The following is a 27,733-nucleotide window of genomic DNA, read 5'->3' on the forward strand; positions in this document are numbered from 1 at the left end:
GTACAGGTACATGGTGGACCATATTCAATTTGGAATGATGGATAAAAGGATAAATTTGGATCATGAAACTGAACTGAGACAACTGATGGGACGGTGGGACAAGGTAAGACGATATATGACGAGTAGAATCCGAGACCAAGCTACAAGAAATAAATTGGAATCACTCTATAATATGTAAATAGATATATTGCTCTTGGCTTAAAGTGGGTTATATAAGAAACACCCCCGATATGGTGGTGGGGTATGTGTGTGTGTGTCGGGGTGGTGGGCATTTTTCACTATGCACTGTTTTATGTTGTATGTATATTAAACTTGCTAAAAAATAAAAATATTCAAAAAAAAAAGAGCAAGAGACACTCAGAAAAAGGTAAGAGACAGAGGAAGAGGAAGAAGAAGAGGGGGAGAAGAGGAGGAGTGGAAAGAAGCAGAAAGTAGAGAGATTTAGTAGAGAGGTGATGACTGGAGGGAAGGAAAAGTGGGCGAGAAGGAGTAAGGAAGTAGAAAGAGGAGATGAAGGTTGTGGGAGGGGAGTGTACGGACAAACTGAAGAATTGGAGTTGAAAACAAGAATTGGAGTTGAAAACAAATTGTCCCAAGGACAATTCTATCTGTCCGTCCATTACCCTGGGGGGGGGAATTATTGACCCCCTCAGAGAGGGTCCGCAACTTGGGCGTCCTCCTCGATCCACAGCTCACATTAGAGAAACACCTTTCAGCTGTGGCAAGGGGGGCGTTTGCCCAGGTTCGCCTGGTGCGCCAGTTGCGGCCCTATTTGGACCGGGAGTCATTGCTCACAGTCACTCATGCCCTCATCACCTCGAGGCTTGACTACTGTAATGCTCTCTACATGGGGCTACCTTTGAAAAGTGTTCGGAAACTTCCGATCGTGCAGAATGCAGCTGCGAGAGCAATTATGGGCTTCCCTAGGTATGCCCTTGTTACACCAGCACTCCGCAGTCTGCATTGGTTGCCGATCAGTTTCCGGTCACAATTCAAAGTGTTGGTTATGACCTATAAAGCCCTTCATGGCACCGGACCAGAATATCTTCGGGACCGCCTCCTGCCGCACGAATCCCAGCGACCGGTTAGGTCCCACAGAGTCGGCCTTCTTCGGGTCCCGTCGACTAAACAATGCCGTCTGGCGGGACCCAGGGGAAGAGCCTTCTCTGTGGGGGCCCCGACCCTCTGGAACCAGCTCCCCCCTGAGATTAGGATTGCCCCCACCCTCCCTGCCTTTCGTAAACTCCTTAAGACCCACCTCTGCCGTCAGGCATGGGGGAACTAAAACATCTCCCCCTTGCCCATGTTGTTTTGCCATTTGATTGATTGACTGTGTGCCTGTTTTTTATATATAAGGGGACTGTTTTATGAATTTATTAATTTTAAATTGTAATTAGATTGGTGGGCATTGGATTTGTTATTATGTACTGTTTTTTATTATTGTTGTGAGCCGCCCCGAGTTTGCGGAGAGGGGCGGCATATAAATCCAATAAATCTAATCTAATCTGTTTCAACTCCTACCCTCAAAACGTCGTTACAGAGCACTGCACACCAAGACAACTAGACACAAGAACAGTTTTTTTCCTGAGTGCCATCACTCTACTAAACAAATAATTCCCTCAACATTCTCAGACTTTTTACTAAATCTGCACTTCTATTTCTACTAGTTTTTCTCATCATTCCTATCATCCTTCTCCTCCCACTTAGGCCTGTATGACTGTAACTTGTTGCTTGTATCCTAAGATTTTTATTAATATTGATTGCTTCTTCATTGCTTATTTGATCCCTATGACAATCATTAAGTGTCGTACCACATGATTCTTGACAAATGTATCTTTTTCTGTTATGTACGCTGAGAGCATCTGCACCAAGACAGATTCCTTGTGTGTCCAATCACACCTGGCCAATAAAAAATTCTATTCTATTCTATTCTACTTCCTATAACAAGCAGGAAGAGGGAGATTGTGATCCCGCTATATAGAGCGCTGGTGAGACCACCTTTGGAATACTGTGTTCAGTTCTGGAGAACTCGCCTACAAAAAGATATTGACAAAATTGAACGGGTCCAAAGACGGGCTACAAGAATGGTGGAAGGTCTTAAGCATAAAACGTATCAGGAAAGACTTCATGAACTCAATCTGTATAGTCTGGAGGACAGAAGGAAAAGGGGGGACATGATCGAAACATTTAAATATGTCAAAGGGTTAAATAAGGTTCAGGAGGGAAGTGTTTTTAATAGGAAAGTGAACACAAGAACAAGGGGGCACAATCTGAGGTTAGTTGGGGGAAAGATCAAAAGCAACGTGAGAAAATATTATTTTACTGAAAGAGTAGTAGATGCTTGGAACAAACTTCCAGCAGACGTGGTTGGTAAATCCACGGTAACTGAATTTAAACATGCCTGGGATAAACATATACCCATCCTAAGATAAAATACAGGAAATAGTATAAGGGCAGACTAGATGGACCATGAGGTCTTTTTCTGCCGTCAGACTTCTATGTTTCTATGTTTCCTCTCCAACCCTCCAATCATTTCCTGTGTGAAGGATTAGTTGTTTTTGTTTCTCAAGTTGTGCAGTAAGAAAAAAAGCATTGGGTGGTGGTGGGTGGGTAGGAAGAGAATGAAAGATGGAAATGGAAAGATGTGGGACATTGTCCTGCCAACTAAGTGGAATAAAAAAAAAGATGACATTTTTTTTAAAATAAATGTCTTTGGTTATTTGTTAACTGCCCTAGCAATTTTCTTAACCTCACATGGCTTCCCATTTGGCTGCCTGCTGAAAGTCCAGTGGGGAAAAAAATACCAAGTGCAAAAGGAAGTTGGTCATAACGCCATGAAGACACCAGATGAAAAGAAACACTGAGATTCACTTACTCTTTTTAAAAAGCACCGACCCAAAAGCTCAGGTTTTTCTATGCAGTTTTCCAGCTCTTTGAGGAAGATTCTGGAACGGACAGAAAAAGGAAAGCAAAAATTTAAAAGTGGCTTTTCAGGTGAGGTCTTCCCCTGAATTTAAGTTACAAGGTCACCTCCCTTATGAAGCCATGTTGCAACGCCTTGGTCTCTGCAGCCTTGAAACACAGCGTTTAAGGGTTGACTTGATCGAAGGGTATAAAATCATGCATGGGAGAGAAAAGGTGGATAGAGAAAAATTGTTTTCTCTATCACACAATGCTAGGACAAGGGGCCCCTCCCTAAAGCTCACAGGTAAGAAAGCGAGGACAAATAAAGGGAAACATTTCTTCCTTGGTTTATGGAATTCACTTCCTGAAGAGGTCATGACAGCTGTCAGTCTGGAGAGCTTCAAGGCAGGATTAGACAGATTCATGGATGCCAAGTGTATGGGGGGTTATTGAAACGGTGGTTATTGAAATGGATCAACTCGGCTTCAGTATACATGACTACTTTTCCTACATTAAAAATGTTGCAGGCAGACAGTTGTTGCAGCCCATGGTTTGCAGTCCCTGTAGTTAGTTTAGGACTGATGTTTTATGGTAGGGGTGTCAAACTCAAGGCCCGGGCACCGGATCCAACCTGGCTAATTAATTTATTTTAATTTAATTTAATTTAATTTAATTTAATTTAATTTAATTTAGTTTAGTTTAGTTTAGTTTAGTTTAGTTTAGTTTAATTTAATTTAATTTAATTTAATTTAATAATTTAATTTAATTTAATTTAATTTAATTTAATTTAATTTAATTTAATTTAATTTAATTTAATAATTTAATTGCCGTCCAACTCCCTACAAACTCTAGGCAGTAAACAACAATAAAGAACAAAAAAAACCCAATTCTAAAACCCTTAATAGTAAAGTACAGTCATACCTCGTCTTACGAACCTAATTGGTTCCAGGGGGAGGTTCGTAAGACGAAAGGTTCGTAAGACGAAACATTGTTTCCCATAGGAAACAATGTAAAGTCAATTAACCCGTGCAACCAAAAAAAAACCCCGCTGCCGCCCGGCTGTCACCTTTTAAAACAGCCTGGGGGCTTCTCAGCGACCTCCCGAATGCCGAACGCCAAACCCGAACTTCCGGGTTCGGCATTCGGGAGGCCGCCGAGAAGCCCCCAGGCTGTTTTAAAAGGTGACAGCCGGGCTGGGGGCCTTCCCAGCAGCCTCCCGAACCCCGAACTTTTGCCGAACTTCCGGGTTCGGTGTTTGGGAGGTTGCTGGGAAGCCCCCCAGCCCGGCTGTCACCTTTTAAAACAGCCGCACGGCTTCCCAGCAGCCTCCGAACGCCGAACGCGGAAGTTTGGGTTTGGCGTTCGGCTTCGGGAAGCTGCTGGGAAGCCGCCCGGCTGTTTTAAAAGGTGACAGCCGGGCTGGGGGGCTTCCCAGAAGCCTCCCGAACCCCGAACTTTTGCCGAACTTCCGGGTTCAGGGTTCGGGAGGTTGCTGGGAAGCCCCCCAGCCCGGCTGTGACCTTTTAAAACAGCCGTGCGGCTTCCCAGCAGCCTCCGAACGCCGAACGCGGAAGTTCGGGTTTGGCGTTCGGCTTCGAGAAGTTGCTGGGAAGCCGCCCGACTGTTTTAAAAGGTCACAGCCGGGCTGGGGGGCTTCCCAGCAACCTCCCGAACCCCGAACCCGGAAGTTCGGCAAAGGTTCGGGGTTCGGGAGGCTGCTGGGAAGCCCCCCAGCCCTGCTGTGACCTTTTAAAACAGCCGGGCGGCTTCCCAGCCATCTCCCGAAGTCGAACGCCAAACCCGAACTTCCGCGTTCGGCATTTGGAGGCTGCTTTGAAGCCCCCCAGCCCGGCTGTCACCTTTTAAAACAGCCACGCGGCTTCCCAGCAGCCTCCGAAGGTTCAGAAAAAATTTGCCTCTTCTTACGAATTTTTTTCGCGTTACGAACACCAAACCCGAACTTCCGGGTTCGGCGTTCAGAGGCTGCTGGGAAGCCCCGCCGCCCAGCTGTCACCTTTTAAAACAGCCGGGGGCTTCCCAGCAGCCTCCCGAACGCCGAACCCGGAAGTTCGGGTTTGCTGTTCGTAACACGAAAAAAGTTTGTAAGAAGAGGCAAATTTTTTCTGAACCCCAGGTTCGTATCTCGAGTTGTTCGTAAGACGAGGGGTTCGTATCTTGAGGTACCACTGTATTCATATCCATTCAGCCAGGACAAGATGGGATCATTCACCGGCTCCAGGCCTGCCGCCAAAACCACGTTTTCAAGGCTTTTTGGAAGGCCAGGAAGGTGGGGATCGTATGGATCTCAAGGGGGAGTTGTTTCCATAGAGCCGGAGCCACCACAGAGAAGGCCCTCCCATGCGGTCCCACCAGGTGACATTGTCTGGCCAAAGGGATCTTGGGAAGACCAACTCTGTGGGCCCTGACCAGACGCTGGGAAGTCTGTGGCAGAATGTGGTCTCGTACACAATCTGGGACATGGGGCTCTATGGGGCCATCCTGAAAACAATGAAGGACCAATCTGAAAATGGAGCTTTGGGAGAGTCGCGCAGGGTCCTTCTAAGTTCCATTTTTGCTGGCAAAGGTTTGCAAGAGGCTGTTGCAGCTGAAAATGGAGCACGGGAGCCTGTTTTTTCTGGCAGAGTGCTCGGGCCGCCATAGACGCCCCCGACATGAGTGACATTGAGGTGGCCACGCCCACCCCAGCCACAGACACACACACCACCTGATATCAAACACAACCTTGATGCAGCCCTCAATGAAATTGAGTTTGGCACCCCTGTTTTGTTTTGTTTTTCAAATATAACATAAAAAAGAAAAGACATACACAAAAACATACACATACAACATTTGGGAAATGAAAGTTTCCCCACTTTTTAGGTGTTCGATCAGAGAATTTTACTTATTTCACATAGTATTAATTTTTCAATTCTTTTATTTGACGTGTTGCTTTGCGTGAATTTTTATTTATTTCTTTGTTGCTCTTTTCTTTAACCAATCATAAAATTTTGCCCATATTTTATAATAATCTGAATCTTCTTTTCCCTCTAATTTTCTAGATAACCTGTCCATCTCCGCACAATCCAATATTTTTTTTTATTACTATATTTTCTTCCGGTGTTTTGTCTATTTTCCATTGTTGGGCATATGCTATCCTGGCAGCTGTTAATATGTGTATAACTAAATATCTTACCTTTTTTTTCTATTTTTAAATTGAAAATACCCAATAAAGTAAATACAATTCTGGTTTTTTTCCAATTTCTTCTTTTACTATTTCTTTTAACCAATTTGTTATTTTATTCCAGAAATTTTTTGCTTGTACGCATGTCCACCATTGATGATAGAACGTGCCTCTTTCTTTTTTGCACTTCCAGCATAATGGGGAGGTTTTTGGGAACATTTTTTATAGTCTTTCCGGTGATAGGTGCCACCTGTTTTATGGCCTCTAAAATACACGTCCTTCAAAGAAACACTTTATAGCTGCGTTCAGAATCCCAACTACAAACCTGTTGTGAAATTCGTAGATTTCCGAGAGGTTTCCGAAAAGAACGTCTTTCTTGTTCAAAGCTACAGCTGGGATCAAGTGAATTAAATCAGGGTTGTCCATTTCTGATGCATAGCCCTATTTAAGAGAAAGAAAGAGAACAGCGAGAGAGGAAGAAAAACTATGAGCAATGAGTAAAACATGAGAAGCAGACAAGTATCTTCTTCCTGCCCCTCTGGTCAGTGTTTGCAAACTAAGATCGCTTGAGAAATGTTAAATCTGGACCTTCCCTTTGAACTTAAAGTAGATAAATTCTGCACCAAAGGAATCCAGGTTTTGCAACTCAGAAATGTGGATTCCACTACCTGTACTCATTTCATAACACTATAAGCAAACTTTCCTGGTCTTCTCAATTTTCATCATGTATTCCCTATCAACCTTCTGGCTTTGAATTCCAGAAATTGCTTAGGTCAGTCTTTCTTAACGTCAGCAATTTTTGGATGTGTGGACTTCAACTCCCAGAATTGAGTTGTTTAACCTGGAGTACCAGAAGCATCAATTTCATAAATAAATACCGTATTTTTCAGAGTATAAGACACACCTCCCCCCCCAAATAGGCTGAAAATGTGGGTGAACCTTATACTCCAAATGTAACTTTTACTAAGCTTCTTTTCAGCTCCAACGAGGTGCCAACAAGTGAAGCCATCTTCCATGCTTTGCTAACTAAATGATCACAAAGCTTGTTTATGTAGAGTATGAAGAGTGTTGGTCCTAGAATACTGTGAATGTATGAGCTCAATTGTATATTCGTTTAGGGACCAGTTTATATGAGGTAAGTTTAGGTCACCAAGAAATATAAGAGTACCGACCAGTTAGGTCCCACAGAGTTGGCCTTCTCCGGGTCCCGTCGACTAAACAATGTCATTTGGCGGGGCCCAGGGGAAGAGCCTTCTCTGTGGCGGCCCCAACCCTCTGGAACCAACTCCCCCCAGAGATCAGACTTGCCTCCACCCTCCTCACCTTTCGTAAGCTTCTTAAAACCCACCTTTGTCATCAGGCATGGGGGAACTGAGATATTCCCTTCCCCCTAGGCCTATACAATTTATGCATGGTATGTTTGCATTTATGTTTGGGGTTTTTTTAAAATAAGGGTTTTTAAAATTATTTTAAATATTAGATTTGTTACATGTTGTTTCATTATTGTTGTTAGCTGCCCCGAGTCTACGGAGAGGGGCGGCATACAAATCAAATAAATGAATGAATGAATGAATGAATGAATGAATGAATGAATGAATGAATGAATGAATGAATGATGTAGGTAGGAAGCTGCCCATGCTAGTAGTGAGATTAGCTTGTTCGCATGTGTGGTGCCGTAATCAGGGGCTCTATAACATAGTAGGAAGTGAAGTGTGGTACTTAAGGTCAGATTACAGATGATAGTTTCTGGAAGATCGAGTTCATGTTTAACTTGCACCTTTCTTAGGTTCAGTGATTTCTTATAGAAGATTGCAACTCCACCACCTCTACAGGTTTTGTGATCAGATCAGTATAAGCATGAGAGTCTATTACTGTGATAATGGAGTCCAGGAGGAATGTGTTTAGCCATATTTCGCAGATAAATATAACAGTTTGTCTTTGCTAGTTAAGCGATTTTCCCTTTGCCTGCTTTTATCATTGTTTCTCTCTCTGAAGAGACAGAGAAGTGAAGTGTTTTGGAAACTGTTTTTTATCCCTTCTTGCCTTTCATAAGCTTCTTAAAACCCACCTCTGTCGTCAGGCATGGGGGAACTAAGATATTCTTTCCCCCTAGGCTTCTACAATTTATGTATGGTATGTTTGTATGTATGATTGGTTTTAAAATAAGGGTTTTTAGCTGTCTTAGTATTGGATTGTCGCATGTTGTTTTTACCACTGTTGTTAGCCGCCCCGAGTCCACGGAGAAGGGCAGCATACAAATCCAATAAATAAAACAAATAAATAAATAAATCCCCAACCAGGGGATAAAAAGCAAGCACACATGCTCAAAACCAGCAAACTAATGTGCTGAAGCTAACCAGACTAAGGACTAGCCAGATAAATACCTGGTAGGCAGATTATTTTTTCCCTATTTTACTCCCCAAAAATGAAGGTGTGTCTTATACTCTGAAAAATACGGTACATCGACTTAACACATTTGTTTTACAGTCCGGAAGCAGAGGGGTTGTCCTAACCCTGTTTGGGACTGGAAGCTTTGCAAAAGCAAAAGAAACATGTGATAGGTGAGCGGATAAATGCTTGAATGTCGAGGGGCCACTTTTAAAAAGTATGGAGTTCCACATACTTTCACCAATAAAATCAGATAGTTTTAGTGAAGCCCTTGAGGAGGAATAAGGCAAAAGCCCCTGTGTTGCTTTTGCCTTCAGCTTCAACGCTGATGTTTCGAAACATACTTGACGTACCCCAATTATGCTCTGAAGTTCTTCTACGTAAGCACGTTCGGTTTCTATCAGTTCATTTACGATATGGCTGTGGGAAACAGAGAGGTGGGGGGAGAGGGAGAGAAGGAGAAAGAGAGAAAGAGAAAGAGTTGTAAGGAGCATTGTAGTGAGAAAACAAGCATTAATGACATGATGTGCCTGAATATTCAGATTACTTATTAAGAACATTTACAGCTAATCCCCAACATACAACAGTGCATTTAGTGACTGTTCAAAGTGATGATAGCACTAAAAAAATGACTTGTGACAATTTTTCACACTTGCAACCAAGTGAGCATATGCGCCAAAGACAAATTTCTTGTGTGTCCAATCACACTTGGCCAATAAAGAATTCTATTCTATTCTATTCTATTCTATTCTAGTCTACTCTAGTCTAGTATAGTCTAGTCTAGTCTAGTCTAGTCTAGTCTAGTCTAGTCTAGTCTAGTCTAGTCTAGTCTAGTCTAGTCTAGTCTAGTCTAGTCTAGTCTAGTCTAGTCTAGTCTAGTCTAGTCTAGTCTAGTCTAGTCTAGTCTAGTATAGTATAGTATAGTATAGTATAGTGTAAACTGTTTTACCATTGCCACTATTATTAGACAGGCTCCTTAGCAACAGGATTTAGAACCCACTACTTTTTACATTCATCCACCCTGCAATAATTGTTCTTCATTCTTCTTTAAGGAAAAAGAGACCTTAGCCTGCCTCAAATTTGTAAAACAAGCATCTCTGCTTTCTTTCTCAGTATTTAAAGGATCCTGCTCTTTCAAAATAGCCAGTAATTCTGGCCTTGCGAGGCTGTCGGGAAGATTAATTAGATGGTTGTGTAATAACTCTGAAGTTGAAACTCTTTTTTTCCCTTCAATTGTTATTTACAGTGGATCTGGCTCGCCAAAGCAGAACTTGCCCAAACACTCAGACACAAACTCTTTAAGAAACGCTGCAGTTATTTGATGCTTCCCACAATTAAGAGAAGGTAGAAATCAAAGATTGATAGCAAGGTTAGTGCCCTGGGCAGGTGACATACACCCGTGCTGTAGATCAAATCAAATCAAATTTATTATTATAGTCATAGACCAAAATAAATGAAAACACTTAGTGAATACACAATCAAAAGTTGTAGGATAAAGTGATAAATAACAGATAAAAACCATGATAAAATCCAGTCTATCAATTATGCATTGTCAATACTACTAAAATTACAATCCATAAACTGGGAGGTCTATATTCAGTTTGATACTATTAGGGAAAGGAATAAACAAGATTGCCACTTTTGTCGTATAAATTAGCTAAGGTGTATTAGGCACTTAAAAGCTGGCCACAAATGGTATACATGTATACATACATGCACACACACACACACACACACACACGCACACACACACATTCCATATTTACAGCAACATGAAGCTTAAAACTTCAGCCTGATGATGGTGACATACATACATACATACATACATACATACATACATACATACATACATACATACATACATACACAGTAATCCCTTGCTACTTCGCGGTTCATCTTTCGCGGATTCGCTACTTCACGGGTTTTCAAAGGGGGCTTAAATCCATTAAATCTATTAAAAACTTTAAGTCCATTAAAAATTAATAAAAGTCTTCTACCGTACTACTGTACTCTATTAAAGAAACTGGTAGGATATCACATGTAGTTCCAGCTGAGAAACATTATAGAATGACTGTTTAATGCAAAGGGTGGGTTTTAAAAGTCCAAATACTTATTAATTAAAGTCCAAATACTTATTAATAATAAAAATATCTTTCCTCCACGGAAATTCGTTTTTCACGGGTGGTCTTGGAACACATCCCACATGAAAAACGAGGGATCACTGTATACATACTGTATATACATATATACATTTATATATTTTTTTAAAAATTCAGTAAAAACATGTGATACATATACATATATATACAGTATATATATATATAAACACACACATACATAGATACATGCATACATAGATGCATACATACATATACATATATATACATACATATACATGTCTCGCTATGATGAAGGCACATATTTTCAACGAATCCCCACTGATGCTGCGCAGAGTCTACACCCCTGCTGCAGATCAAATCATGCATATCAGTTCTAACACAACTGACAGCTACCACTTTGTTGTTTGGAACTATCCCAATGACTCTTGGACTGCAAATTGAACCCATCAAGGCAGGAGAGAAGCATTACCCATCAATCAACGCTTGTTATGCTTGAAAATCATTATTTTTTTAACAGCGTCCACGCTCCATTTCTGGCAGGGTGGATGACTAGTTTTAAGCAGAAGGCTGCTGCTATTACTAGGAACGTTAGCAGAGTGAAAGGGAGTCTTTTTGTAGAATATGGCAACAGCAGAGAAGGAGCTAAGTCAGTGATGGCGAAGTTCATTTTCTGAATTTCCAGTTTGCCCGTTGGGTGGTCTTTTTTATCTATCTATCTATCTATCTATCTATCTATCTATCTATCTATCTATCTATCTATCTATTTTGTCCAATACACAATGAGGGTTTTAGTGGGTGTGTGTATATGGTATATTCGGGTTTCTTCCTGTGTAGGATTTAGAAATTTTTGGCGACGTTTCGGCGAGGTCCCACTCGTCATCTTCAGGCTGGTGCTTCTGTCCTTGTTCTAGGGTGAACACAGCGAGACCTGAGCTGCCTTCCTTCTATAAATACTGGTGGCTGGGTGTGGTTTGATGGCTCAGCAATTGCCTGCTGCGTAGAAACCTCCTGGTGAGTCAGTGGGGTAACACCTGGGGTCATTGATTTAACTGAGGTATGCTGATTAGTTAATGATTGTGGATTAGGGGTGATATCCTGAGTAAATTGGAGCTTGCAGGCTACTTGGTTGTTTTTCAATGTGTGTTCTGAGTCTGGTTTCAGTTTCTATGGCTGGGATACGTTTGTTAATGAGGGCTGGTTTCCAGATGTCTGGTAGGCGAGAGGTATCATCCCGCTTGTTCATATTTTGGGGATGTTTTTCTATCTCGATGGCTTCCATGATTATTCTTTGTGTTCGCCTAGAACAAGGACAGAAGCACCAGCCTGAAGATGACGAGTTAGACCTCGTCGAAACGTCACCAGAAATTTCTAAATCCTACACGGGAAGAAACCCGAATATACCAAGACCGTCATACCTACACATAGTAAAATACATGATGAAGGTTATAGAGGAGATACTCATAGTAAAATATATCTAAGAAAGAATAGAAAAGAAGATATAGTAATAGAACATATCAATGAAAGAATAGAAGAAGAGATATAGGAATAGAAGAAAGGTATAGGAGATATAGGAGAGCAATAGGACAGGAGAAAGAAGGCACTCTACTGCACTTGTACTCGCCCCTTACTGACCTCTTAGGAATCTGGATAGGTCAACCGTAGATAATCCAAGGGTAAAGTGTTGGGGGATTGGGGATGACACTATGGAGTCCAGTAATGAGTTCCACGCTTCGACAACTCGGTTACTGAAGTCATATTTTTTACAGTCAAGTTTGGAGCGGTTAATATTAAGTTTAAATCTGTTGTGTGTTCTTGTGTTGTTGTGGTTGAAGCTGAAGTAGTCGCCGACAGGCAGGATGTTGCAGCATATGATCATGTGGGCAGTACTTAGATCTTGTTTAAGGCGTCTTAGTTCTAAGCTTTCTAGGCCCAGGATTGAAAGTCTAGTCTCGTAGTATATACTAGTAACTATTTGCTTGCGCCTTGGTACCCTCACTTTTTTCTCTTATTATTTTCTCTAACTCCATCTCCTCCCTAGTGTTTCTTTAAAAGCCATTTTAGAAATCCTAGTGGTTCATGTCTCTTTACCTTGCCAGCCTCATTGGGTGTGGCAAATGCACAAAGGATGTCGCAAGACTCCACAGAGGTAAGGATGTGCTAAGAAGCTACAGAAGGCCTTTTGTAAGGATGTTGGAGATGGAAAACAAAGGAGGAGGATAACTACTTATGATGGAATGAGGCATCTGTTAGCTGAATTCTCCTTGCTCAGTTATCAGATTGGAACAGTTAGACTTTTAAAGAAGGGAGATATCTTTCCATGCTAGTTCGGATAAGAAGACGGGAAAAAGTTACAATAGTTCACAAGGTCTTTGTGTGGCGCATCTTGTCTGAGTAAACCAGTCAACTCAGAATTTGTACCTAACTAAAGGCAAGATGCTGGTGACCAATTAATTCTGATATTTGCAGCCTTTGAAAAATATACAGGGCACAGTTCCCAATATTGTCTAGAAACATAGAAACATAGAAGACTGACGGCAGAAAAAGACCTCATGATCCATCTAGTCTGCCCTTATACTATTTCCTGTATTTTATCTTACAATGGATATATGCTTATCCCAGGCATGTTTAAATTCAGTTCCTGTGGATTTACCAACCACGTCTGCTGGAAGTTTGTTCCAAGGATCTACTACTCTTTCAGTGAAATAATATTTTCTCATGTTGCTTTTGATCTTTCCCCCAACTAACTTCAGATTGTGTCCCCTTGTTCTTGTGTTCACTTTCCTATTAAAAACACTTCCCTCCTGGACCTTATTTAACCCTTTAACATATTTAAATGTTTCGATCATGTCCCCCCTTTCCCTTCTGTCCTCCACACTATACAGATTGAGTTCATGAAGTCTTTCCTGATACGTTTTATGCTTAAGACCTTCCACCATTCTTGTAGCCCGTCCTCGGACCCGTTCAATTTTGTCAATATCTTTTTGTAGGTGAGGTCTCCAGAACTGAACACAGTACAGTGGAACCCCGATATAAGAGCTGCTCTACTTAAGAGCAACTCGAGATAAGAGCTGGGAGGGGAGAGATATTTTTGTTCTACTTACAAGCCCAAATTCGAGATACAAGCGCCAAGAAGCTGTCTCCTGAAGCCGAACGCTAACTTCCGCGTTCGGCTTCAGGAGACAGCTGCGAAGTGGCGCGCGTGTTTTAAAAGGTTGCAGCCGGCCTGGGGGGCTCGGGGGGGGCTTGCAGCCAGCCTGGGGGGCTTGCCAGCACCCCCCCGAGCCCCCCAGGCCGGCTGCAACCTTTTAAAACACGCGCGCGGCTTCGCAGCTGTCTCCTGAAGCTGAACGCGGAAGTTAGCTCTTTTTCTTTCTCTCTTTTACCTCCCCTTCCTCTATTTCTTCTTTTCTTTCTCCTTCCCACCTTCTTCCCTCCCTCCCTCCCTTCACTCATTCCTCTCTTACTCTCCCCTTTCATAAGTTTCCTTGCTTCCTTCCTCTGTTCCTGTCCCTTCCCTCTTTCCTTCCTTCCTTCCCACCCTCCGTCCATTCATTTATCCCATTCCTCTCTTGATCGCTTAAAGCCGGTCCCTGGTGCAAAAAGGGTTGGGGACCTCTGTCCTACAGGATTGGGTAGCAGAGAAGTTGAACATATGTAAATTTAAAAGTTTAAGAAAGTTTACAAGTTAAGTGAAAGAAACTTCATTATTCATTTATATGTACATGTACATTTCTTCATTAAAAACTTGTCTTTCTGCATAATTTAGACTAACTTTGTGAGTTTTTTGAGGGCTGGAACCAATTAAAATTATTTACATTAATTCCTATGGGGAAAAGTCGTTCGAGATAAGAGCTGCTCGACTTAAGAGCCCAGGTCAGGAACGAATTAAACTCGTATCTCGAGGTACCACTGTATTCCAAATGTGGTCTCACCAGCACTCTATATAGCGGGATCATAATCTCCCTCTTCCTGCTTGTTATACCTCTAGATATGCAGCCAAGCATCCTACTTGCTTTTCCTACTGCCCGACCACACTGCTCACCCGTTTTGAGACTGTCAGAAATCACTACCCCTAAATCCTTCTCTTCTGAAGTTTTTGCTAACACAGAACTGCCAATGCCAGTTTATCTGTCTATCCCAGTTCTAGTAAATATATTATTTCATTTCAGGGACATCCAACTGAAAAAGTCAAGACAATGGCCATGATTGAAACCTCAGCCTATATGAAAGAATCTGGGTTTTGTTTTAGTTTTTTTGCAACATTTTTGGAAGAGGTTAGCTGAGTGTGCACACCAGTGTATATAAAAGAAAATATATACTTGTCAAGAATCATGAGGTGCAACATGTGGAGGTGATTGTCATAGGGGTCAAATAAGCAATGAAAAAAAATCAATATTAATAAAAATCTTAAGGATGCAAGCAACAAGTTACAGTCATGCCTTTATAAGTGGGAGGAGATGGGTGATAGGAACATTTAAATGGTTGGCCACTAGGACTCCAAGATCCCTCTCACAGTTACTACTGTTGAGCAAGGCACCACATATACTGTACCTGTGCATTTTGTTTTTCTTGCCTAAATGTAGAACCTTACTTTTTCCATCATTTAATTTCATTTTGTTTCATAGCGCTCAATATTCACTCTGTCAAGATCCTTCTGTATCTTGAGCCTATCTTCTGGAGTGTTGGCTATTCTTGCCAGTTTGGTGTCATCTGCAAATTTGATACCCATCTATCCCCTAGTCCAAGTCATTGATGAAGATGTTGAAGAGAACTGGGCCTAAAACAGAACCTTGGGGTACTCCATTGCAAATTTCCCTCCGTGCAGAACGCAGCCGCGAGAGCCATCGTGGGGCTTCCAAGATTCGCCCATGTTTCTTCAACACTCCGTGGCTTGCATTGGCTGCCGATCAGTTTCCGGTCACAATTCAAAGTGTTGGTCATGACCTTTAAAGCTCTACATGGTATTGGACCAGATTACCTCCAGAACCACCTGCTACCGCACGAATCCCAGCGACCGATAAGGTCCCACAGAATTTGCCTTCTCCGGGTCCCGTCGACTAAACAATGTCATTTGGCGGGCCCCAGGGGAAGAGTCTTCTCTGTGGCGGCCCCGGCCCTCTGGAACCAACTCCCCCCGGAGATTAGAATTGCCCCCACCCTCCCTGTCTTTCGTAAACTACTCAAGATTCATTTATACCGTCAGGCATGGGGGAGTTGAGATATTCCTTCCCCCTAGGCCATTACAAGTTATGCATGGTATGTTTGAGTGTATGTTTGGTTTTTATAAATAAGGGTTTTTAGCTGTTTTATTATTGGATTGTCACATGCTGTTTTTATCATTGTTCTTAGCCGCCCCGAGTCTACGGAGAGGGGCGGCATACAAATCCAATAAATTATTATTATTATTATCTAGATGCAATTCCATTGAGCACTATTCCTGCCAGTTGGTTAGCCAGTTTTGAATCCATCTGGTGGTGTTGCTATCTAACCCACATTTTTCAACTTTATTAAGAATCATGGTTAAAGGAATCACCAAGAATCAATTGAAACTCCAGTCCTATAAACCTCTACATCGATGAAAACATGATAGTTGGTGACATTCCCATCATGTGCTTAACCTACCTACTGAATTAAATTAGTTTCTGGGTTTATCCAATGCAGTGAACCATATGTAGTAGCAATCCTATGGACTGTTTCCACAGAATTTTCTCAGCAAAAAAACCAACCACCCAACTAATCAAGGTGTGAGTTAACCAAATTTACTTTTTCGAGTAAATCCCTGGTTTTGTGTAAATTACTTAGAATGACATACCCAAGGCAGTGATTTAGCACTAACATTTCTGACTCATTGTGTTGCAAGCGGTTATGCGGTAACATGATAAACAGAGAATCAAGAAAGGAAAACGTGATTGCCCCATTTCTCACAAAATAACTAATCCTTTGACTCTACTTCAACAGAAAGTACAAAAAAAATAGTGTTTGTTCCTGAAATGTTCCTTCCAATATATGAGGGACTATTTAAGAGGAGAGGGTCAATATATTTTCCAAGGCACCTAAAGGCCAGACAAGGAGCAATGGAGGCAGTGAGGGGCCATATTTACCTCCGTTTACCAGGACGCCTCCGGGCGGGTGGTTGCGGGAGTCGGGCGCATACACCCAGAGTGAGATTTGCTTCCTGTGTGTTCTGTCTGGCTCTATGGTAAGAGTCTCCCGAAAATTCAAGAGTACAAATTTCAGACACACACACGCTTGAAAGTTCAAAAGCAATGTTCTTTATCACAAAATTCAAAAGAAACAAAGGACCCATTTTGTATTGCAAAGAGCACTCGTCCCAAAACAACCTGATAGTCTGTACAATCCCCTTAATCAGTCTTTAAGTACTTAGCTTGCAGCTGTGAAGAAACGTCACAGCCCTTCTTCTTCTTCCACGAAGTGAAACACACACACTTTGCTCTGCTTTGGTTTCAAAGTTATGAAAAATCAACAAACAAAGTCCGGAAACAGCAAGGCACGGTCCTGAAGAACAACGATCCGATAATCTTCCACAACGGCCAAACCAACACGCTGCTATTTATAGCAGCAGCTCTAATTACTGGAGCCCCACCCAAACACAGGTGGCCTCTCTTATCTCCTGTAATATTTCTGCAATTGGTCTCTTCTATTCATAATTCTGCGCCTGCGTGGGTCCAAGACTTCTGCATCCGAATAAATGGAAGATAATGGAGATTGGCTTCCTGGGCTGTGTGCCAAGCCCCCCTCTTCCAAGTCACCCCCACCTTCTTCTTCGTCCGAGGAAACTGCACTACCTGACTCTGTCGGCAATAAAACAGGCCTAGGACATGTTGATGTTTCCCCTGCATCCACCTCCACATTCCCTGGGGCAGGAGCTGGGCCAGAGCCAACCACAACACTTTGCAAGCGCCGGAAGCAAAATCTCACACAAAGACATGCATGACTGTGAGATTTCGGTGATTTTTATTGATTTTTTGCTTGTGCTCATGCGCAAAAGCAAAAAAACCAGCGAAAATTGCTGAAATCTTGTGGCCGTGCATGTCCTCATGTGAGATTTTGCTTCCGGCGCATGCACAGGAAGCAAATCTCATGCTGGGCGTGCACGCACAACTGCCAGTCAGCTGGAGCTGCACGCAGAGCTCCATTTCTACTACTGGAACGGCTCCCCCTTGTGGCAGGAGCAGCCCATCCTTGAATGGAGGGAAACTGATCAAGGAGAGATTGAACCTCAAAACCTGGAGAAATTTTTGGACAGTGAGAACGCTCAACCCATGCGTTTGGAAGTTGTGGGAGCTTCATCACTGGAGGCTTTCAGGAAGAGACTGGGCTGCCATTTGTCAGAAATGGTGTTGGGCCAGGATGTTGAACATATGGCAAAGGTGGCACATGGAGCCATATATACCGGCACTCGAGCTGTTTCCCTAGCGCAGCTCCAGTGCGCATATGCTGATCTCTGGCTCACACGGAACCTCCGGGAGGGCATTCCCGGCCTCTGGAGGGCCTCCAAAGGGGTGAGGCCCTTCCCAAATTCTAGGAAAGTCTCTGGAGCAGTGGTTCTCAACCTTTCTAGTGCCGCGACCCCTTAATACAGGTCCTCGCGTGGTGGTGACCCCCAATCATAAGTCTAGCGCCAATTCTCCCAACAGAGCTTTAAGCCGATTGGCAGGAAGGTCAGAGGGATACCCCCACTGTCAATGCCTGATTGGCCGGATTGTAAAAAATATATTCAAAGGTGCCAGAATAGAAGCTTTAGTTCCTAACACCATGGGAAATTTGTCTTTTCCCATAGTCTTAGGCGACCCCTGTGAAATGACCCTTCGCCCCCCAAAGGTGTCCCGACCCCAAGGTTGAGAACCACTGCTCTGGAACCTGGGGAGGGCGAAAAACAGGCCTACTGGAAGTCCAGAAATGTATACGTGGGGGGCAAGGGGGGTCAATCATGCATGTTCAGGAGGGCGGAGCACAGGAGCATTGAATTATTGAATTATGGATATGGGCATGCTAGACTTTCAATCCTAGGCCTAGAAAGTTTAGAACTAAGACGCCTTAAACAAGATCTAAGTATTTCCCACAAGATCATATGCTGCAACGTCCTGCCTGTCGGCAACTGCTTCAGCTTCAACCACAACAACACAAGAGCACACAACAGATTTAAACTTAATATTCACGACTTCAGTAACCGAGTTGTCAAAGCGTGGAACTCATTAACGGACTCCATAGTGTCATCCCCAAACCCCCAACACTTTACCCTTAGATTATCTACATTTGACCTATCCAGATTCCTAAGAGGTCAGTAAGAGGCGGGTACAAGTGTACTAGAGTGCCTTCCGTCCCCTGTCCTATTGCTCTCCTATATCTCCTATACCTTTCTTCTATTACTATATCTTCTTTTCTATTCTTTCATAGATATATTTTACTATGAGTATCTCCTCTATAACCTTCATCATGTGTTTTACTATGTGTATATAGATATATACCCACTAAAACCCTCATTGTGTATTGGACAAAATAAATAAAATTAATTAAATAAATAAATAAATAAATAAATAAAAACATGCACGATAGCACATATGCTTGCTCTTTTGGCACCTGAGATAAAAAAAGGTTTGCCATCCTTGGTGCACAGTCTCCTGATTGGGTTAGACAACCTACAAGGTCCCTTCCAACTCTGTTTATCTAATCAAATCTAATGAACAATGAAAAGCAGAGTGAACAAAGTTCTACAACTGTTTACGGAGCGGATGGTATCTGGCAATGATTAAGCAACCGAATGATATTTCTGCAAGTTTATATTTACTTGCATTTACTTTCGTATCTGCAAGTTAGGAACAGCCCATTTTATGGCATTCTTGGGAAAACAGATGGTGTTGGAGAAGACTCTTCAACACCGTCTAGGTTGGTGTTGAGGGACCTTTAGAGAGTCCTTTGAATTGCAAGGAGATCAAACCAGTCAATCCTGAAGGAAATCAACCCTGACTTGGAAGGCCAGGAGAGGACTCCTTGGAAAAGACGCCGATCGTATCTCAAGACCTAAAATGATCACCTAACATCAAAAACATCATCAAAAAAGCACCACAAAGAATGTTCTTTCTGAGCCAATTCAGGAAGCTCAAACTGCCCAAGGAGCTGCTGGTACAGTTCTACAGAGGAATCATTGAGTCTGTCATCTGTACCTTTATAACTGTCTGGTTTGGTGCTGCAACTCAACAGGACCGACACAGACTTCAGAGGAGAATCAGAACAGCAGAAAAAAACAATTACAGCCACCCTCCCTCCATTTAGGACCTGTATACTGCACAAGTCAAAAAAGCATATTTACTGACCCCTCGCATCCTGGACACAAACTGTTTCAACTCCTACCCTCAAAATGACACTATAGAGCACTACACACCAATACAACTAGATACAAGAACAGTTTTTTCCCCGAACGCCATCACTCTGCTAAACAAATAATTCCCTCACCACTGTCAAACTATTCCCTAAGACTGCATTACTATTGCTATTAGTCTTCTCATCGTTCCTATCACCCATCCCCTCCCACTTATGACTGTGACTTGTTGCTTATTTATTTATTTATTTATTTATTTTATTTTATTAGATTTGTATGCCGCCCCTCTCCGAAGACTCGGGGCGGCTCACAACAACAATAAAAAACAGTATAAACAGTGGAACAAATTTAATAATAAGACTTATATAAATAACCCCAACTGTTAAAAAAAACCATACAACACATACATACCAAACATAAAATATAAGAAAGCCTGGGGGAGATGTCTTAGTTCCCCCATATTATATCCTTAATAATTAATAATATTAATAATAATAATTTAGATTAGATTAGATTTATTGGATTTATATGCCGCCCCTCTCCGCAAACTCGGGGCAGCTCACAACAATAATAAAAAACAGTACATAATAACAAATCCAATGCCCACCAATCTAATTACAATTTAAAATTCATAAATTCATAAAACAGTCCTAATATATATAAAAAACAAGCACACAGTCAATCAGTCAAATGGCAAAACAACATGGGCAAGGAGGAGATGTTTTAGTTCACCCATGCCTGACGGCAGAGGTGGGTCTTAAGGAGTTTACGAAAGGCAGGGAGGGTGGGGGCAATCCTAATCTCAGGGGGGAGCTGGTTCCAGAGGGTCGGGGCCCCCACAGAGAAGGCTCTTCCCCTGGGTCCCGCCAGATGGCATTGTTTAGTCGACGGGAACCGAAGAAGGCTGACTCTGTGGGACCTAACCGGTCGCTGGGATTCGTGCGGCAGGAGGCGGTCCCGAAGATATTAGACTTGTATGCCACCCCACTCCGAAAACTTGGGGCGGCTCACAAAACAATAAAACAATACAGAACAAATGTAAGAGTTAAAACTGTAACTAAAACCCATTATCTTAAAAAACAATCAATACAACACAATCATACCTGTTGTATCCTGTAATGGCTACCTTGTATCTCTGTAAATAGTTTGTTCCTTGCTAAAGCGCTGTCTGAGCTGGAAATCAGGAAGTCGCTCCTGATTGGCTCAGACGCGCCCTGCCCTTGCTTTGGCGGGAACCGCAAATGTATAAAAGAAGCGGTTTCTCCCAAGCAGAGCACACGGTACTAGCTGAAAGTCACTTACCATTCTGAGCTGAATAAAAGTACCGTTCTCAACCAAACCTGCCTCTGGGTTTACTTCATTGGCGACGACGGACAAAAGAAACAACGCGTGCAACATGAACAATCTCCAAATCGGCCGGGCTCCCGAGTTCTTCGACCCCGAAAAGACTTCCTGGGACGAATACCTAGCCAGCTTCGAGATCTTCCTCGAGGCAGCAGGAATACGGGACGCCGACGCCGATCGTAGACGGGCCATCTTCCTAAATTACTGCGGTCCAGAAATCCGCGCCCTCGCCCAGACTCTCACTGACCCGCTGCTGGCAAGATCCGTCGCTTGGGACGTCCTACAAGACAAGCTCGCGAGCCATTTCAAGCCAACAAAACCAGCCATGGTTATCCGGCACCAGTTTTCTAGAATGGCTCAGTGCGAAGCGGAATCAATCAACCAGTTTGTAACGCGGCTTCGAACGGTGCTTGCGAAATGCAAGTTTGACAACCCGGAAGCTCGCCTCACCGATGCCTTAGTCTTTGGCATGAGAAACGCTGCGGTCAGGAACAAACTCCTCACCGAAGACGAACCGACCCTACAAACTGTGATTAAGCTAGCGCAAACCGCAGAGGTCGCCGACGCCGCTGCTAAAGAGCTGATAGATCACGAAAAGAAAGAAGTCATCGCCAAGATAGACTCCACGTTCTCCCGCGCCGAGGTCCCAGATGACCGCAGCCCACCAGCTCACCACGAGGACAGCTGTTTCCTGCTGCAAGACCAGCCGAGACAACACAGACTTCCTCACCCCGCCACCCCCTGCACCGGCTGCCGAGGAAACCATCAGCGCCAACGTTGCCCTTTCCGGGACGCCATATGCCGCCGCTGCAACCGACGGGGCCACATCGCCGAAGCATGCAGAGCATCAGCACCGGAGGAAACCTCCACACCGCGCCACCAACAACTCCAGAATCAAACACCGCAACCGCGAGAAAACCGTCCTTTTCGTTTTTCGAGCCGTAAGAACTACTCAGCCGCTAACCGCGACTACTCAAGAGGTAACACTCAATTTTTCGTGAATACCATGGCAACAGAAAATGGGGGCAAGATTGTTATTTCTTTACTTTTAAATAACAAGCCATGTTCTATGGAACTTGACACGGGTTCTAAATACACCGTTATGCCGTGGGAAAAGCTTAAATTGTACATGCCTAGCCTGTCTAAATCTGAGCTTGTGCAAACCTCGTTGGTAATTAGAGATTTTCAAGGGGGGATAATCTCTGTTCTGGGCAAAGTGAATGTACCTATCGTATTTAAGAATGTTAAATGTACCCTACCCATGATTGTTGTTACAGGGGCTAAACACTCTCTCCTGGGGTTGGCTTGGATGGAACCGTTGGGAATTGAAATTTCTGGTATTTGCAATGTTAACTGTGATAGCATGCCTAACTTTTTACAAGAGTTCCCTGAAGTGTTTAGCCCCACCTTGGGGTCGTATAAAGGGCCCCCCATCTCGTTCTCCATCGATCCCAAGGTCCCACCTGTCCGGCTCAAACCTCGCAGGGTACCCCTTCCGCTACTCCCCAAACTTGACCTGCAGCTGGATAAGCTCATAAGCCAGGGCATTCTAGTCCCTGTGGAGCAGGGACCATGGGAAACACCCATAGTCACCCCTCTAAAACCGGATGGCTCCTTAAGAGTTTGCGCTGACTATAAATCTACCCTAAATAAGGCCCTCCAACACCACCCTTACCCCATTCGAGTGGTACAACAACTCCTACACTCCCTGGGGGAAGGGAAAAGGTTTGCAAAGATCGACCTCGCCCAGGCTTATCAGCAGCTTCCGGTCGATGAAGCGACAGCAAATGCGCAAACGATTGTGACTCACAGGGGTGCCTTTAAATGCACCAGATTACAGTTTGGAGTAAGCATAGCCCCAGGGATATTCCAAAGCATAATGGAAAGATTGTTATCAGGGATTAAAGGGGCCATTCCCTATTTTGATGACATCTTAATTGCAGGGGAAAACCAAGAACAGCTCAACAAAAGGATTAGGGAAGTACTCCAGAGACTTCAAGATAAAGGGTTGAGAATTAAGCCTGACAAATGCGTATGGGGAACCAACAGTGTAGAATTCCTAGGGTACAAAATCGACAAGGAAGGTATCCACCCCACCACCGAGAAACTGAGAGCTATTAGAGAAGCCCCAGAGCCACAAAATAAGACTGAATTGCAAGCTTTTTTAGGCCTTCTTAACTTTTACTCCGTTTTTTTAAAACAGAAGGCAACAGCAGCAGAGCCTCTACACCGTTTGCTACAGAAAGAAACCCCTTGGAAATGGGGGAGAACTGAACACGAAGCCTTTATACAAATAAAACAGTTATTGACCTCTAAAAGTGTGGTAGTCCAGTATAGTACTTCCCTACCTATCAGGCTTACGTGCGACGCCTCCCCATACGGCGTGGGAGGAGTCCTGGCTCACGTTTTGCCTAACAAAACAGAGGCCCCAATTGCTTTCTTTTCAAGAACGATGACCAATACTGAAAGGAACTATAGCCAGCTAGATAAGGAGGCTCTAGCTCTAGTGGCAGGAGTAAAAAAGTTTCATAATTACCTTTTTGGGAGGAGTTTCGAATTGGTTACCGACCACAAGCCTTTATTAGGCCTTTTAGCCCCCAACAAGCCTACTCCTCCATTTATGTCCCCAAGATTAATCAGGTGGGCCCTTTTCCTCTCTGGATACCAGTACGAGCTCATCCATAAAGGGGGTAAAACCATCAACCACGCAGATGGCCTCAGTAGGTGCCCCATGGCAGAGTTAGTGGAGGACCCTGCCCCTTCTGCGGATGTCTTAATGATAGAGCTCGAAGACAACCCACTAACTACTGCAAGGGAGGTGGCTGCACATACGCAGCAAGACCCAATCCTAAAACAGGTGGTTAACTGTGTACTAAAAGGATGGCAACATGACTCTGTGAAACCTGAATTGTGTGACTTCAAAACCAAAAGACTTGAATTGTCATATGTAAAAGGTTGTTTATTGTGGGGGGATAGAGTGATCGTTCCTAAAAGCCTAAGGGAAAAAGTACTTGACATGTTACATATGGGCCATCCTGGGATTGTCAGGATGAAAGGCCTAGCTAGAGGGCATTTATGGTGGCCAGGTTTGGATGCTGAGATTGAGAATTGGGTAGCCAAATGTGACCCATGCCAAGAATCATGGCCTAACCCCCCCAAAACAACTCCAGCAGAGTGGGAGCAACCTGCAGGGCCTTGGTCATGGGTCCATATTGATTTTGCAGGGCCAGTGGGGTCACAATATTTCCTAATAGTGGTTGATGCATTTTCCAAATGGGTGGAAATCATAGCAATGAACAACATAACCACAAGTGCCACCATCAAGGTTTTGCGCAGACTGTTCGCTACCCATGGTTGCCCCGATATCCTAGTGTCTGACAATGGGCCTCAGTTAACGGCCAGGCAGTTTGAATTATTCCTAGATAACCTAGGGGTCAGACATGCACTCATCTCGCCTTACTCGCCCTGGGCTAACGGGTTGGCGGAACGTTATGTTCGCGTGGCTAAGGAAGCATTACGCAGATCAGGCCCAGGTGATGTGCAACAGAATTTAGACCAGTTCTTGTTAACCCAGCACATTACCCCAAACTCTCACACGCACGTGAGTCCTGCTGAGTTACTAATGGGAAGAAAATTAAGGTCCCCACTGGATAGGTTACACCCAAGGTTTTGTACAAATGACCCATTATATGTAAACCCAGAAAGACAAATGTATTTGGGACAAAATGTATTTGTAAAAATTTTTGATGGAGGTGTAAACTGGATGAAAGGAATTGTTGTTAAACAGACTGCTCCAAAAACATATTTGGTGAAATTGGAGGATGGTCGAATGTGGAAACGGCACATTGATCACATTCGGAAACGCATAGGAAACCCCCTGGAGCAAACCGCTGACAAAAACTCTCCCATTCCAGCAGACTGTAATTCGCAACCCGATTTACTAGACATTCAAAGGGACTTATCGGGTCAAGGGGGATCCTCCAACGACGCCGAGCCTTCGTCCTCCTCCGAAGCCATCTTCGTGCCAGCCAGGCCGAGTCAACCGGCGGGAGCCCCGACTAGGCCCCAGCCGCGCCGGGGGAGCAACAGCGAGCCAATCACCACCGCCGATAGCGAGGACACAACTGAGCTGCGCAGGTCGGAGCGAGCCTCGCGGCGGCCCAACAGATTGGACGACTTCGTCACATGGCTTTCGTGATGGTTGCATCCATCTAAGGAGGGAGGGGTGTTGTATCCTGTAATGGCTACCTTGTATCTCTGTAAATAGTTTGTTCCTTGCTAAAGCGCTGTCTGAGCTGGAAATCAGGAAGTCGCTCCTGATTGGCTCAGACGCGCCCTGCCCTTGCTTTGGCGGGAACCGCAAATGTATAAAAGAAGCGGTTTCTCCCAAGCAGAGCACACGGTACTAGCTGAAAGTCACTTACCATTCTGAGCTGAATAAAAGTACCGTTCTCAACCAACCCTGCCTCTGGGTTTACTTCAATACCACTCATAATTTTAATGGTAAGAAAAGGGGATACATTAGTTGCCCCATGTCTGGTGACATGGCTCTTGTGAAAGGTGAGGAGGGTGGGAGCAGTTCGAAATTCCGAGGGGAGTTGATTCCAGAGGGCAGGGGCCGCCACAGAGAAGGCTCTTCCCCTAGGCTCCACCAGATGACATTGTTTGGTCGATGGGACCTGGAGAAGGCCAACTCTGCTGGGTTGTATGTGGCAGAAGGCGGTCCCGTAAGTATTCTGGTCTGAGGCCATGTAAGGCTTTATAGGTCATCACCAACACTTTGAATTATGTCCGGAAACTAATTGGCAATTACGATTTATATTAATATTGTTTCTTGATTTCTTCTTTGTACCCTATGACAATCGTACCTTGTGATTCTTGATAAATGTATCTTTTCTTTTATGTACACCGAGAGCATATGCAAAGACAAATTCCTTGTGCATCCAATCACACTTGCCCAATAAATATTCTATTCTATTCTATTCTATTCTATTCTATTCTATTCTATTCTATTCTGAGGAAGATGATTTTTTTTGCTGCAGGGAGTAGGGTGTTTTTGCACTGAACACAGCACAGAGTAGGAGATATGAAGTGCAGATAGTCAATCCTTAAGAGACACCATGGAGAAATATTTAACAAGGATGAAAAGAAAGGAGGAGAGAAACGGAGATAATGAGACAAACGTAAGTCTCCCGAAAGCTAAGCTAAGATGATGAAATATGACAAAGCATATGTAGACCTTGGCTTCACTGTGACTACAGTGGGAGGCGAGGAAAGACCGGTATGTTTACTGTGTCTAAAAATGAGAGCAAGAAGCCAAATAAATTAAGGAGTCACTTAAACACATGACACCCCAACCACGCTGATAAGCCATTTGAATTTTTTCAGAGCGAAAACGTGCCAAATATTGCAAATAATCATCCTGATGGAGTGTTGGGGTGGGGCAAAATGTTTAAGGGGGGGAGGAGCGTAAGAGAAAATAATTGAGAAGCACTGGACTAGTGTGATGTATGTCAGTGGTAGGCAAAGTTGCCTCTTCTATGACATGTGGACTTCAACTCCCAGAATTCCTGAGCTAGCATGTTTGGCTCAGGAATTCTGGGCGTTGAAGTCCGCAACTCATAGAAGAGAAAACTTTGCTTATCCCTGGACTAGATGACCTGCAAGGTCCCTTTTAATAATAATAATAATAATAATGTCGTTTGGTGGGACCCAGGAGAAGAGCCTTCTCTGTGGCGGCCCCGACCCTCTGGAACCAGCTCCCCCCCAGATATCAGAGTTGCCCCCACCCTCCTTGCCTTTCGCAAGCTCCTTAAAACCCACCTCTGTCGTCAGGCATGGGGGAATTGAAATTTCCCTTCCCCCTAGGCTTATAGAATTTATACATGGCATGCTTGTATGTATGAGTGGTTCTTTAAATTGAGGTTTTTTAGATTATTCTTTAATATTAGATTTGTTTTCATTGTCTTTTCATTGTTGTTAGCCGCCCCGAGTCTTCGGAGAGGGGCGGCATACAAATCTAATAAGTAAGCAAGCAAGCAAGCAAGCAAGCAAGCAAGCAAGCAAGCAAGCAAGCAAGCAAGCAAGCAAGCAAGCAAGCAAGCAAGCAAGCAAATAAGTAAATAAACAAACAAACAAACAAACAAACAGATGATGATGATGATGATGATGATGATGATGATGATGATGATGAAAGACCTGGTGGCGCAATGCTTAGAATGCAACTTTAAAGGCTAATTCTGCCCACCGGCCATGTGATTCAAGGCACTAAGTAAAACCACCCCATTTTGTACAGGCAGCCAAAACTCTGGTTCCCCAATTTATAGACTGCATATAAACCTATATATAGATCTAGTTGATAGAATGACCCGCTTGTCTTCCTCTAACATTCAAATCCACCCTTACCAGGTTAATGATTTACGGGTTGAGACACCCTCACCAATCTCTCCGGTTGCA

The 27,733-nt window shown here is 43.6% G+C and overlaps 1 protein-coding gene across 6 annotated transcripts in view; it reads right to left on the bottom strand.

Moving 5' to 3' along the window:
- Positions 1-27,733, bottom strand: part of MCF2L2 (MCF.2 cell line derived transforming sequence-like 2) — a 219,901-nt gene that overhangs the window by 56,702 nt on the left and 135,466 nt on the right. For all 6 annotated transcript variants that reach the window (XM_070753697.1, XM_070753695.1, XM_070753699.1 and 3 more), the window contains exons 16-18: positions 8,827-8,893; positions 6,411-6,526; positions 2,876-2,945 (exon numbers count right to left, since the gene is read on the bottom strand). In XM_070753697.1, the coding sequence (XP_070609798.1) occupies positions 2,876-2,945; positions 6,411-6,526; positions 8,827-8,893 (253 nt within the window). The remainder of the gene's footprint in view (positions 1-2,875; positions 2,946-6,410; positions 6,527-8,826; positions 8,894-27,733) is intronic.

The sequence above is a fragment of the Erythrolamprus reginae genome, chromosome 5 (genome assembly GCF_031021105.1).
Source record: "Erythrolamprus reginae isolate rEryReg1 chromosome 5, rEryReg1.hap1, whole genome shotgun sequence".
Taxonomy (NCBI): domain Eukaryota; kingdom Metazoa; phylum Chordata; class Lepidosauria; order Squamata; family Dipsadidae; genus Erythrolamprus; species Erythrolamprus reginae.